Raw genomic sequence first — 14105 nt, 5'->3', positions numbered from 1 at the left:
ATTTAAAGCTTATTACTTCCCTTGAATTTGTTTTTTTCGACCCTAGACCTTGAAGGATTATGTTCACCTTGAAATTTTACCACTCAAAATGTGCAGCTCCATGACATACACATGCATGCCAAATATCAAGTTCCTATCTTCAATATTAAAAAAGTTATGGCCAATGTTAAAGTTTTTTTCGGACGGACGGACAGACTGACATACTGACTGACGGACAGTTCAACTGCTATATGCCACCCTACCGGGGGCATAAAAAGACATAAATAATGAAAGGGCAATAGCTCACTGAAAATTCAAATCATAACTGTATGAGATCTCACACAGAAACAAGAAAAGGAATATTATTTATCAAAAGGCAATTACTGCCTAATATATCATTGGACTGAAATGACCTGACAAGGTTGCATATGTCCTCCTTTTAGAGATAACAATTGGTCTATATTCATCCCTTCAGATAACACTGGGTCTATATTAAACCCTACAGATATCACTGTGTGTATATTTAAGACATGGCAAAAGCCTGTCAGCTCATCACACATTGTCGATGAACATTTCAAAGGTCCGACAGCGAAATGCAAGGTCGTCAAACTTACTATCCAGTAATTTTTGCTCCAAACAATTGTAACCCTCTAGCAGTGTTCACAACATTATTTTGTAGTTACCGGTTTATGATATTGCCGGAAATAAAAATATTATTTTGGGCAATTTTTGTATCAACCAGTTGTCAGTAGTATATTCCTCATTAATAAATTCTGGGAATAATTATTGATAAATATTATAAATATTAATGGAAGGTCTCGTGTTATCGCCGAACAATATCATACTTAACTAATGGTTCGCGAAAGTAGTCGGAGATATAGATTCTACGTTGAGTTGACCTGATGTCACAAACCTGATTTCAAGATGGCGGACAATAGAAAGCAATAACAATAATCATTGTAAATGACAAAATACAAACAAATTAACACCTGACATCATGTAATAAGTATGGATTAATGAAAAGCGTGTGTCATTTAACGATGGAGAATACGTTTTAGATACAAATAACACACTTTTATTAGAAATGTGTGTATTGAATGTCATAGAAGGAGTGTTTGTCACTTGGATTTCAGTCTACTCATGAAGAAAAATTCATAAACAGGATTATCAGATGAATCTGTGTATAATCAGATTCATGTGCATGTTCTGCTTTACTATGTTTGTAACTCTATACAGTTTACTGTAATGACATGTTAGTGAAATGGAAGATATCTAAAGGTAAACATATTAAATGTAAAATATATTAATTTATCTTGGTTAAATACATAAATAATACTAAATTAAGTAGGTGTAAATATTTTCCCCAAACTGAAATAAACGCGATTAATGTATGTACCCAAATCAGGCTTTTCACGCTAGTTTTTATCATTTCTTGAATGCCATGCCTCTATTCCCTCTGGGTCAAACTCTTATATCTTAGGCTGATGAAATTTTCAACTGGCCTGTAAATTATGTCTCCTTGTAGGCCAGCCTTGCCTAAAAATTGTGACGGTCTTTCATTATGTCTGATATTTACCCCAAAAGATAACACTGGGTCTATATTTACCCGTAGAGATAACATTGGGTCCATATTTACCTCTAGAGATGTCAATGGGTCTATTTTTACCCCTAGAGATAACAATGGGTCTATATTTACCCCTAGAGATAACAATGGGTTTATATTTACCTCTAGAGATGACACTGTTTCTATATTTACCCCTAGAGTTAACAATGAGTCTATATTTACCTCTAGAGATGTCACTGGGTCTATATTTACCCATAGAGATAACAATGGGTCTCTATTTACCTCTAGAGATGACACTGGGTCTATATTTACCTCTAGAGATGACACTGGGTCTATATTTACCTCTAGAGATAACAACGGGTCCATATTTACCTCTAGAGATAACAATGGGTCTATATTTACCTCTAGAGATGACACTGGGTCTATATTTACCTCTAGAGATGTCACTGGGTCTATATTTACCCATAGAGATAACAATGGGTCTATATTTACCTCTAGAGATGACACTGGGTCTATATTTACCTCTAGAGATGACACTGGGTCTATATTTACCCCTAGAGATAACAATGGGTCTATATTTACCTCTAGAGATGACACTGGGTCTATATTTACCTCTAGAGATGACACTGGGTCTATATTTACCTCTAGAGATAACAATGGGTCCATATTTACCTCTAGAGATGACACTGGGTCTATATTTATCGCTTGAGATAACAATGGGTCTTTATTCTCTCTGTTGGTTTATAGAGATATATCAGAGAATTAAAACCTATAATTCACTGTTTCAAACAGTGAAAATTAACAGTGAAAATTATCAATAATTGTCATCATTTTACTGGAACTTATTTTCGATATGTTTGATTTCCCCATCGTGACCCCCAATTTTACCAAGGGTGACTACTCTGCAATGACTGTTTAAAACATACGGATTAGCTTCCCTCAAACATACATGTAATGATATTGTGGTGCGCCAAACAGGAAATTAGATTGACAGGAATGGCAAAACCCCCCAAAAATAATCATTTGTGAGCATAAAATAAAAAGAAATTAGTTGGATTCGGTGAAATATCAATTTTAATTCACTTGTGATCATAGAAAAATGTATTTTGTATGATCATTCGTGAATTTATATCGATATTCCATCAAATAAAACAAATATCCTCTATATATTTACCTCTAGAGATGACACTGGGTCGATCTTTCCTTGGCAAGCTGCCAAAGCCACTGCTGTTTGATGCGAGACTTCCCTCCTCCTCAAGGGAGACAACTCTACTTTCTGTGGGCTCCTCCTCAGGCACCAGGAACTGAGACTGGGTCATCCTGAATACCATACAAATTGGACAATTAAGCTATGTTAGAGTTAGTACTTTTGCAGATGATACACAAAGCAAAAGAACTATAATCAAAGTGTCAGTTTTTTCAAGTTACCCACTCATTAGCAAAACAGATTTGTTGTTTTTTTGTAGTTTTTTGTTAATGATTATTTGAAATAATACATCTGATACTTTTCATAACTGAAATATTTTACCACAATGATCAACTTTGTAAACATGCAATAGAGGTTCCATACTGTCTGTGCATTTGGATATTTAATAAATTTTAGCAATATATGAAAGTATTCTATAATTCCGCTTCATGGAATACATCTAAACAATTATTTTTTTGCATTGAAATATTTGTTTCCAAGACAACCATAAAACTCTCCCTCCCATAGGTGGCAATTATATTTTTGCAATACACTGATTTTCGAAACAATCGAGGAAAATCGCTGCAAACACTTACCTCTAGGTAGTTAACTGATTTTGAATGATGATTATTCATTAACGAACCATCAATTTTAACATTTTTCAAGTAAGGAGTATCATTTTGCTTGTTTGAACATATTATTTACACTTTTTTGAATATATGACAATGTTTTTGAAAATCATCATTTTACATAACTGAGCAAGTCCCTAAACACCATTACCTTTTCAATGTCAACTTATCTGCTATGCATGGCCAGCCCTATGGTAAATGCACAATTTCAAAAGTGGCAAGTAAAGGACTGTACTAATTTGGGATTACTCTTTCCGCTGGGACTAGACTTTCTTTTAGTAGATAATTTCTTTATAAAAAAGAGAGCAGAAAGTGTAGAACCGTATTAGCCGGTGCAGACTGTACAGCAGGGGACAAAAATATTTCTAAACTGCAGTTGTCCTGCAGGACGAGTGCATTAAATTTTTCACTCGTCCTGCAAACACATGCACATGTCCTTCAAATATGTGTGAAATAAAGATTGCAATTGGCTGATATGACTAATAAAATTCTTGGTCCGACAGTGAGGGATACAGGACACAAACGGTACAAAAAAGTTTGTCATTCTCCATTTTCGCCCACAAATATTCATCAAACTACTCATTATCGTACACCAACTGCTGTGTTTTCCTTTTTTCTAATGCTTGCGTGCTTTCTATTTCGGACGTTTGAACATCGCCCCTGCCCCCTTTAAAGAACGCTCGCATGTCAGACCATTTTTCAGATGAAATTCAGACTGGTTTAAAACCGTACTTCGCGGTTAAATAATTCTTTAAAAATCAATACTAACAGTGAATGCAGTCGGATGGTTCCCTGTCAACATGGACGCGCAAAGTTAACACCAAAAAGCTTATATTTACTTGGGACACAGTCTCGCATAACAACGCGCAGCTGCTGTATGAAATTTACAATTACAATTTCCAGTTTATTCGCGTTCTACTTTCGGAATAGATATGCTTTAAGAAAATGATTTTATTTAATGAAAGAGTCTTACTGGTGAAAATACATATTTAAACATCAGCTTTTTTCTCTTGTCCTGTACGACGAGAGCTTTAGGAAAATTCACTCGGCCTTTCAAGATTTCACTCGTCAATACGGACTTGTGGAATTTTTGTCCCCTGCTGTAAAGGCTAATCTGGGACAACAAGTATTTAGGCACATGCATTATGCCCCATTTTGCTAGAGTGCGGATCAAATAGTTTTGATAAACACAAATAACAGTCTTGAGTGTACATTGTGCCTTGTACTCACGCTTTAAAGACTGGGTCTCCAGATTTGAGAGCCACAGTGAGGGTGACTTTCAGTGTGGAGTTGTCCTGTCTGTTCTTTGAGTCATACCCCTCGAGTAGGAACTTCCTCTGCTGGGACCCGGAGCCTGCAAACTCAGCCAGGTTGATGTCAGCAAAGCCCAGCTTTTGATACGACTTGCCTCCCTTTAGCTCCTATCGAACACACACAAATACAAGTATTGTTAAAGTACTGAATTTTCTAGGGTATAAAAATAATATATTACAGATTTAGGTTTCATTAAAATGTGTATGCCATTGCATAAAATTTGTTCCGGTATTTTTTATGTCACGCACACGTAACATAACAGCGTAGAACATTGGTCTTTTCATGTACCGCATTTATTACAATTGCTAGTGTCAGTATATGCTTATAAACAGCTAAATGTGGTAATATTGTTGCATTTGTTACTTATTTAGCGCTATATTTTCAACACAGTAGTGTCAATGATATATTTAGATTTTGAGAAAAATTGTTTAATGCTATTAGAAAGTGATATACTCCGTACACAGACAATAATTAATACTCTAATAAGTTATGCTACCAGTAGAGCCAATGCAAAGTCATCTTACCCTTCTAACCGAGGCCCTGAAGATGCATGGGTCAAGGATGCCTGTGTTGGCACTGCCTGTCATCTTGCACTCAAACACATACTTGCTGTCCCATTTGACACAGTGGTTGAGAACTTCTTTTCTGAGGATATTATATTACAATGTGACCACACAGCTTAATGGGGTTAACATCTTTATTCTATAACTAAGGTCCATTCAATTTGCCCAAATTGACCTTGGTTAGAATATTGAACAGTCAAGTGTCAGTACCAAAGCAAGATTGCTAAGCAACTGTGCTGTTTAATCAATCACTGAAAGGTGAGCTTTGTTGAGTACAGGTCAATTTATTATCTCCCTTATCATAATGCATTAATTTTTACTTCTTTGTAAAAATTCTGTCCTGTCTCTAATGTGCATTCACCCATGAAGGCTGATGCAATATTTGTTATGTCCAATCATAATGAAAGGTGTCTCTGATGCAAGATTTTCATTAGTCATTAAATATTACTGTTTTATTTCTTTATGAATTATCTAACCATGCTTGCATTTGTCAAGACCATATAGTGGATGCAAGTCCATTATCTCAGTGTACATTTATTCCAACCTGGTGAGTTGTAAAACTGTTTTCATTTATTGAACATCATTGTATTAGAAAATGTGTAAGAGTTAGTGCAATTATTGTGATATTTATTTCATTCACATTTCAGTATCGCATGTTTTGTTCTGTTTGATATTGAAAAACTATTCCATCATATGGCTATATTGGTCTACATCGACAATAAAATGGAAATCCATGGACTTGGTTAATTATGAGCCCCCACCCCACACCCTTTACATTTGACATTATACTTGTCAATCCGGAGCGACTTACGTCTATTTCTTTGTTTACGTGACACTTAATTATCTGCATTTTGGGTAGCAATCACGAAAAATAACAGTCCAACAAATATTTTAGCATGCGCTTAGGCATCATTTATTTCTGTGCAAAATGATTTTACTTAGGGTGTGTGAATAAATGTGGATAATGTTCAGAAATTAAATAAATTTGTGCAGCACTAAAACTGGTTTTTATTTTATTTAATTACAGAATTCCAGTATTGGTATAATAGATGTAAGAAGCTGGCTAGACGTAAATTACATAAAATACTCAATCTATCAAAGATGAGATGAATCAATGGCAATTATAAGCATCATTAAATGCATTCCCAATCTTCTGTTGAAATAACCCCTGGTAATCATGTTTTTCAAGCAACTGGAACCCTTTTCAAACTTGTCCAAGATATAATTGGGACAAATCTTCTGACAAAGTTTCATGATGATTGGACAATAAATATGGCTTCTAGAGTGTTAACAAGGTTTAACTATAGCTATATAAGGAAAAATGCCACGCCTCCTTGGCGGCCATGTTTTTCCACCAACCGGAACCATTTTCGAACTCATCTAAGATATCATTGGTACAAATCTTGTGACCAAGTTTAATGATGATCGGACAATAAATGTGGCCTCTAGAGTGTTAATAAGGTTTTACTAAAGCATATATAGCCATATTAGGAAAAATGCCCCGCCCCCTAGTGGCCATGTTTTTAAAGCAACCGAAACCATTTTCGAACTCATCCAAGATATCATTGGGACAAATTTTCTGACCATGTTTCATGAAGATCGGAAAATAAATGTGGCCTCTAAAGTGTTAACAAGGTTTTACTATAGCCATATAAGGAAAAAATGCCCCGCCCCCAGGCGGCCATATTTTTCAACCAAACCGCATCATTTTTGAACTTGTCCAAGATATTATTGGGATTAATCTTCTTACCAAGTTTCATGAAGATCGGACAATAAATGTAGCCACTAGATTGTTAACAAGATTTCACTTTAGCCATATATAGCCATTTAAGGAAAAATGCCCGCCCCTTGGCAGCCATGTTTTTCAAGCAAACGTTACCATTTTCAAACTCATCTAAGATATCATTGAGACCAATCTTCTGACCAAATTTCATGAAGATTCGACAACAAGAGGGCCTGAAAGGCCCAAAGTCGCTCACCTGAGATTCAAAGGAACTGACCTGTTCTGTGCAGCCCAAGATGTCATTAGAACAAAATGTTCTTTCCAACTTTCCTGACTAGTGAACACCCTGGCAGCCACGTTTTTCAACAAACCAGAACCATTTTCATACACATCAAATATATCATTTAAACAAATATACTGACAAAGTTTCATGAAGATTCATAAGTCCATATAAGGAAAAATGCCCCGCCCACTTGTGGCCATGTTTTTCAAGCAACTGGAACCATTTTCGCACTTGACCAAAATATCATTAGGACAAATCTTCTGACAAAGTTTCATGATGATCGTACAATAAATACGACTTCTAGAGTGTTAACAAGGTTTAACTATAGCTATATAAGGAAAAATGCCACGCCCTCTTGGCAGCCATGTTTTTTCACCAACCGGAACCATTTTCGAACTCATCCAAGATATCATTGGGACAAATCATCTGACCAAGTTTCATGATGATCGGACAATAAATGTGGCCTCTAGAGTGTTAACAAGGTTTTACTATAGCCATATAAGGAAAAATGCCCCGCCCCCTGGCAGCTATGTTTTTCAACCAACCGGCATCATTTTTTTACTTGTCCAAGATATTATTGGGATGAATCTTCTGACCAAGTTTCATGAAGATCGGACAATAAATGTGGCCTCTAGAGTTTTAACAAGATTTTGCTATAGCCATATGAGGAAAAATGCCCCGCCCCTTGGCAGCCATGTTTTTCAAGCAAACGTAACCATGTTCGAACTCATCCAAGATATCATTGAGACCAATGTTCTGACTAAATTTCATGAAGATCTGACAATAAATGTGGCCTCTAGAGTGTTCACAAGGTTTTACTATAGCCATATAAGGAAAAATGCCCCGCCCCTTGGCAGCCATGTTTTTCAAGCAAACGTAACCATTTTCGAAGTCATCCAAAGTATCATACAGACCAATCTTCTGACCAAATTTCATGAAGATTGGACAATAAATGTGGCCTCTAGATTGTTAACAAGGTTTTACTATAGCCATATAAGGAAAACTTCCCTGCCCCTGGCAGCCATGTTTTTTCACTGATCTGGACCATTTTCGAACTCGTCCGAGATATCAATGAAACCAATGTTTTGACCAAGTTTCATGATGATTGGGCAAAAATTGTGATTTCTAGAGTGTTCACAAGGTTTCTCTATAGCCATATAAGGAATACTGCCCCGCCCCCTGGCGGCCATGTTTTTCAACGGACCGGAACCATTTTTGAACTCGACCAACATATCATTAAGACAAACATTTTGACAAAGTTACATGAAGATTGGGCATCAAATGCGACTTCTACAGTGTTCACAAGGTTTTTCTTTTTTTTGACCTAGTGACCTAGTTTTTGACCCAGCATGACCCAGTTTCGAACTCAGTCGAGGTATCAATGGGACAAATGTTCTGACCAAATTTCATGAAGATCAGACAATAAATGTGGCCTCTAGAGTGTTCACAAAGCAAAATGTTGACGACGCACTACGGACGACGGACAAAAGGCGATCACAAAAGCTCACCATGAGCACGTTGTGCTCAGGTGAGCTAAAAATGTACTTAGGGTTATGATGAAGGAACATGAGGGCAACTTGTCACAAAATATGCCATCTGGGTAACATTGATCTGCCAACAATGAAATAATTTGTTGTACAAAGTGATGGCTCAGAAAATAATTATTACATGCGAATGCCATGAATCCAGGTATGCAACATTAAACATATTAATCTATTTAATTAAAATAATGTATGTGCAAGCTCAAGTTAAGTATGCAAGTTAATTTCATCATAAGTTTAACACACTCCCACCCAAACATAATTGGGACAAACTGATTTTCTATTTTTAGCAACACTGACCTTGACTATACTGGCACGAAATGCAATCCCAAGCTCGGTCTACAGGACAGCAACCATCACACAAAATGTTGGTGCAATTCCTCCATCCAAACTTGAGTGATTAAGCCAAAACTGTGTTTTCATTTTAGTGTTTTTAGTATTTTAGTGTTTAGTTTATAACCACGTGACCCAGTTTTAATCTCTGCCAATATGTCACTGTGAAAAATTAATGTTCTGACTAAATTTCATGAAGAAAGGAAAATAAATGTGGCCTCTAGAGTGTTAACTATGTAAATGTTGACAACGGAAGAGGAACAAAGCACAAAGGGTGATCATAAAAAGAAAGAAATATATTTAGACTGAAAATGTTCACAATGTGTTATTATTAAATAATAAATACCTCTCAGACACATCAGAAAAATGGCCGCCTTCCAGGGTTCGCAGCTTCACAAACAGGATGCCACTGACAAAGGGCACGGATGAAAGCTCCTCAAGTTCAAAGGTCACATGAAACTTGTATTTCTTCTTGCGGTACATAAAGGACATCATTTTATACCAACACCCATAAGAGAAAGCATCCCTGTAACAACAAAGTAACAATCTGAGTATAATTTTGATAAGCTCTTAACATTGTGTTATAATTAATTATTACAACAATTACAGATATTTTGTTTAGTAGAAAAGGCGAAAAAAAAACTACTTTGTACAGAGATTTAGTGCATTTAAAAAGGTTGTTTACGTTCTGTATCATTTAGTGTTACTTTTTATGCATGAATAGGACTTAAGTGGCTCAAGTGTCACAGCTTTTTTGCACAGAAGAGCTACAAACAGAATGGCATTAGACAGGTTTAACGGGTTTTAATGTGAACACCATAGGAGGATTACGCACCTACTGACCTAGTACATCTATTCCATGTAGTCCCATATTTAAAACAATACTCAGGCTATGCAGTGTCCAATGATCAGACGGTGTTTGAAGAAATTCTTAAGTCTTCTAAACAGATTTTTTGTAAAAGTATTATGGTAATTAAAATCACAATTGTACCTATTAAATTCCATTTTACAAGCCCTTGTGACCTTTGACCTTTTGACATGAAAATCAATAGGCCTTTTCCTTTCATCCCAGGTAACCATCATACCAATTGCCTGTTTGCAAGATAAAAGATATAACAATTTCGTGAAGAAACCAAATGTCTGCAGACCAACTAAATGACATATGACTAACAAGTGCTCTCGGAAATATATCTCCGCTTGTTTGAAGGGTGGCATAACTAGTTTAATGAATATATTATATAGTACCTTATACAGTGTTCTGTATACTTCTGGACTTCAGTCTGAAATATTGAAAAAGAAAGTTAAGATCATAACACTGGTTTCTTATTAAATATATTAACACAATATGTTTTGTTTCCTATACTCAAGGAAATCAACAGAAGGCTATTCAGCAAAAAAAAAGGACAGGACCCACTTTTAAAAGTAATTTTGGCACAATGTACAGTAATATGAACATGCTTAAATGTGTACAAGTCAGCGCTTACCTATTCTTCCAATTTGAGGGTGTAATGTACATTTTCTGTCATTCCCCTAACATAATGACATTGAAGACATATTTGATGGTGAACATGAGTAATAGTAATATAGTTATATGCCACAAACTACATCATAATTGTTATGTCTTTTTTCAATATAATATAGTTGACAGAGGTGTTGTAGTTTAGGGCTGTAACAAATACACTAGGTGACAAATACGATGCGTATCACGAATACAGGGTGGCGAATACGAATATTTATTCGCGATTATGAATTTCAATGAACAAAAGTAATACTGACAACTTGACATGACATTATATAGTATGAAACTATGAGTATTTGTCAATTTGATTAATTGAGTATCATTGCATACTGAAAATATGAAATATAACACTTTGAAATAACAAAACACTGACTAGATCTGCTTAAACTTTGAACACAGTTTTGAAAATTTTGAGAAAACATGACTAGTAGTATTATCAATAGCATTCCCTTTGCTAGGCTCCATGTTTGTTGATAAGTTGCACAATCATTGTCGTAAAGATAAACAAAAAAGAAATTCCATCTGCTAATCCTTTTTGTGTATGTTTTAGCATCAAATCACTCGTATTTACCTAAATAAACATTAAACAACCATCGAAAGATTTTTCAATTCAATGTCATAAATATTCAACCGAAGCCCGCCATTTTTGTTGATAATCTCACTGTGTAACATAGTGGGTGTGGTAAACATGATGAAAAACGCCGGAATAAGGAGAAGAACATTTAAATATAGGGGTTTATTGTATGAACCTTCATTTGTAAGGCAAGATAAGATGATTAAACTTTCAAAATCGAAACCATGTTGTTTGTATTCGTCAAATATTTGGTTTGGGAGGTGGCAAATAACGAATACGATTCGTCCACAGCCGTATTCGAGTAATTCGAATATTCAAATGCATCATTACAGCCCTATTGTAGTTGCATTTAACTGAATTTCTACACGATAAAGAGGCATGATAATAATAAATTTCAGGTCAAAGTTATGGAACTTGGCATTTGACCTTGGACAATTACCTGGAACTCATTTTAAGTTTCAATATGAAACCTGTAGTGGATGGAAACAGTAAAATGAAGATGTTGCACCTTTAACTTAACCTGAGGCAAACGCCAACATTTGGATCAGTAGTATAGCTAAACATTGTATTGAGTTATGGTTTCTGTAAAATTAATCTAACTAAATGTATTTTTTCTAAAATTTTACATTCAATATTTCTAAAAACTATAATAAAGTGTTAATGTTATTGAAATTAAAAGCTCCTGTACCACAATTGTTGAACAAAAAATAAAAGTGCTCAAAAACATCTATGATACAAGTTTTTTATTATTTCACTCAGTGGTTAAAGGGACGTTATATGAATCATTCACTACAAAAAAGCTTTAAATGAATATATATTATGAAAAATTATATCAGTACACATTAATTTGGGATGTCTATCAATCTGAAATTTACAATGAATATGTTTTCAGTAGTTAACAAGTAATATTCAGGAACAAACAAAAAATGTGTTATGATAAAAAAAGGATAATTATAAATGGCAGCTGTAATATTTGTCCATGTTATTTATCAACATTTGCCAATCAGTTAGTGCATTTGCATAGAAAATCCCAAATGTAAACAATAACATAAACAATCACATGCAAGTGGTCTATTAACGAAGCAGACACATTTTCGTAGCATTAAAGCAAAAGTTGAATGCGTTATTACGGCCATAAAATGTATAATCTTAATAAAAGCTTCCAATGCCGGACGTAAAATGAAAAACACAAACTCAAATGCAAGCATTCGACATTACCTAGGTAATTGATATCCTTAATTGGCGCACCCCACCCACTTTTTACCGACACGGAAACGAGAGAATCAAGGTGCTGTCAACACAATGGATAGGGAAAATACTTATTCATGCATACGGGATAAATCAATTTAAACGTGATTTAGTTCATCCATATTGTATTCTACAGTTGGCAAAAACACCTTGTTGAAAATTATTAACAGGTTTATAATATGTATTCCTGTTGTCAAATCGGTATTATTTTTATATTACGCATGCGCACAGGAATCTGGCACTGCATTGCAAATAAAGCTACCGAACAGTACTGACAACTACAGTAGCAGCGGTAAAGCATTGATTCATTTTTCGGCGTTAGCTGTATACGCCAGCTTTTCACCTTGGCCTGACCTTTGTTAGCGTCCAATAGAATTCAAATAAAACTTCCCGCGGCCAAGTACAGATGAATACACTTCATTGACTGCATTGGCTGATTTGATAATACCACTAGAACATTGGAAACATGTCCGCGTCTTTGTTACACTGTTTTACTGCGTGTTCAGCATGAAACAGTTTTATCTCTAATTAAAGGGCTTAATAGATATAACAGTTTTACACTCAATCTCGACATCAATACAGTTTGTGCGTGCACCTTTTATTTTCAGAGGATTTCCAGCGCGAAAACGTTGTGTACTTAAGGGCCATGTTCTCATATTTAGTACTGACTTCCATATTCCTGTCAACATGTTATATGTAAAAGTATAAAGAGCAGTGGAAGCGATGCCTCACTTTAATGCAACCCGCGAGGTATAAGGGGTCAGTTCGCGGTTAGTGTGTTTGAATGTCAGAGTTTATATACAGGTCCATATGTGCTGATCGGAGTTCGCGGTCAGTAACATATTAGTTATATAAAAAGACGCTAAAGCGTGAACTAGGTGAACTGGAATTTTCTTTACCAGAAAGATGGTCAATGAAGATATCCAGCGATATTATTTTATAGCATGTCAATAATAGATTCTTAATGTGTTTTCAACAATAACATGATAAATATCATTTTTAATTAATTAACAAGAATTATTCCATCATATTTACTAATGTATTATTGCATCATATGACTGATGTATTAAGTGTGAGCGCGATGATTCTCGATACTGTTAAAAATCGAATCAAATACACGTAGCAATGCCCGATAAAACCACTCAAACAGGTTTGTTCGAAGAACGCGCGTATACATATTTAAAATATGTACGGAGACTTCGCGTGTGGCCGTTTGACTTTGGTTTTCTGTTTTGTATCTATAGGTTTATGACCAGCAATATGTAATAATGTAAAATAAGCCGTTTGATGCAGCTAAAAACTGCACATAAAAAGATATTAGCTATTCTTGATCTCATTCATTTAAATCTTTACCTTCCATAAACTCCAACCACAATCAACGCCGTATATCTTTTTAAAGATATTTCTTGTTTCTGATTATCTTGTCATTATTCAGTTTGGAAAATTAAACTTATACTGTTTTTGCTACTTGCCTTTTGCGCTTTGCCTATTGTCGGGGACCTATATACATTGTTGTAGGAAACTGCTTTTGTAAATGGCGAATTGCGTTTCGTGATGTGCGATTTGGCAAATAGTGTTTTACACGTTTATTTGGTGTGTGTGTGTTACAGTGTGTATAGTGTCTAGAACAACGAAGTCCCATCTAAACT

The 14105-nt window shown here is 35.2% G+C and overlaps 1 protein-coding gene across 9 annotated transcripts in view; it reads right to left on the bottom strand.

The window, feature by feature from the left end:
• LOC127843874 (protein FAM102A-like) overlaps positions 1-12677 on the bottom strand; it is a 37304-nt gene extending 24627 nt beyond the window's left edge. For 7 of the 9 annotated variants that reach the window (XR_008032393.1, XR_008032394.1, XR_008032395.1 and 4 more), the window contains exons 1-6: positions 12427-12668; positions 10361-10395; positions 9462-9641; positions 5197-5317; positions 4589-4779; positions 2718-2863 (exon numbers count right to left, since the gene is read on the bottom strand). Coding sequence is in view for 3 of the 9 variants with exons in the window: in XM_052373759.1 (XP_052229719.1) it covers positions 2718-2863; positions 4589-4779; positions 5197-5317; positions 9462-9610 (607 nt within the window). In the remaining 6 variants the exon portion in view is untranslated. Of the gene's footprint in view, positions 1-2717; positions 2864-4588; positions 4780-5196; positions 5318-9461; positions 9642-10360; positions 10396-12426 lie in introns of all 9 variants that reach the window. The other 2 variants (XM_052373761.1, XM_052373762.1) reach the window with 2 other exon arrangements.
• Between the last annotated feature and the right edge of the window lie 1428 nt (positions 12678-14105).

This window comes from Dreissena polymorpha, chromosome 9 (genome assembly GCF_020536995.1).
Source record: "Dreissena polymorpha isolate Duluth1 chromosome 9, UMN_Dpol_1.0, whole genome shotgun sequence".
Taxonomy (NCBI): Eukaryota; Metazoa; Mollusca; class Bivalvia; order Myida; family Dreissenidae; genus Dreissena; species Dreissena polymorpha.
Note: the sequence above shows the minus strand (reverse complement) of the source record. Positions and strands in the feature narration are given on the sequence as shown.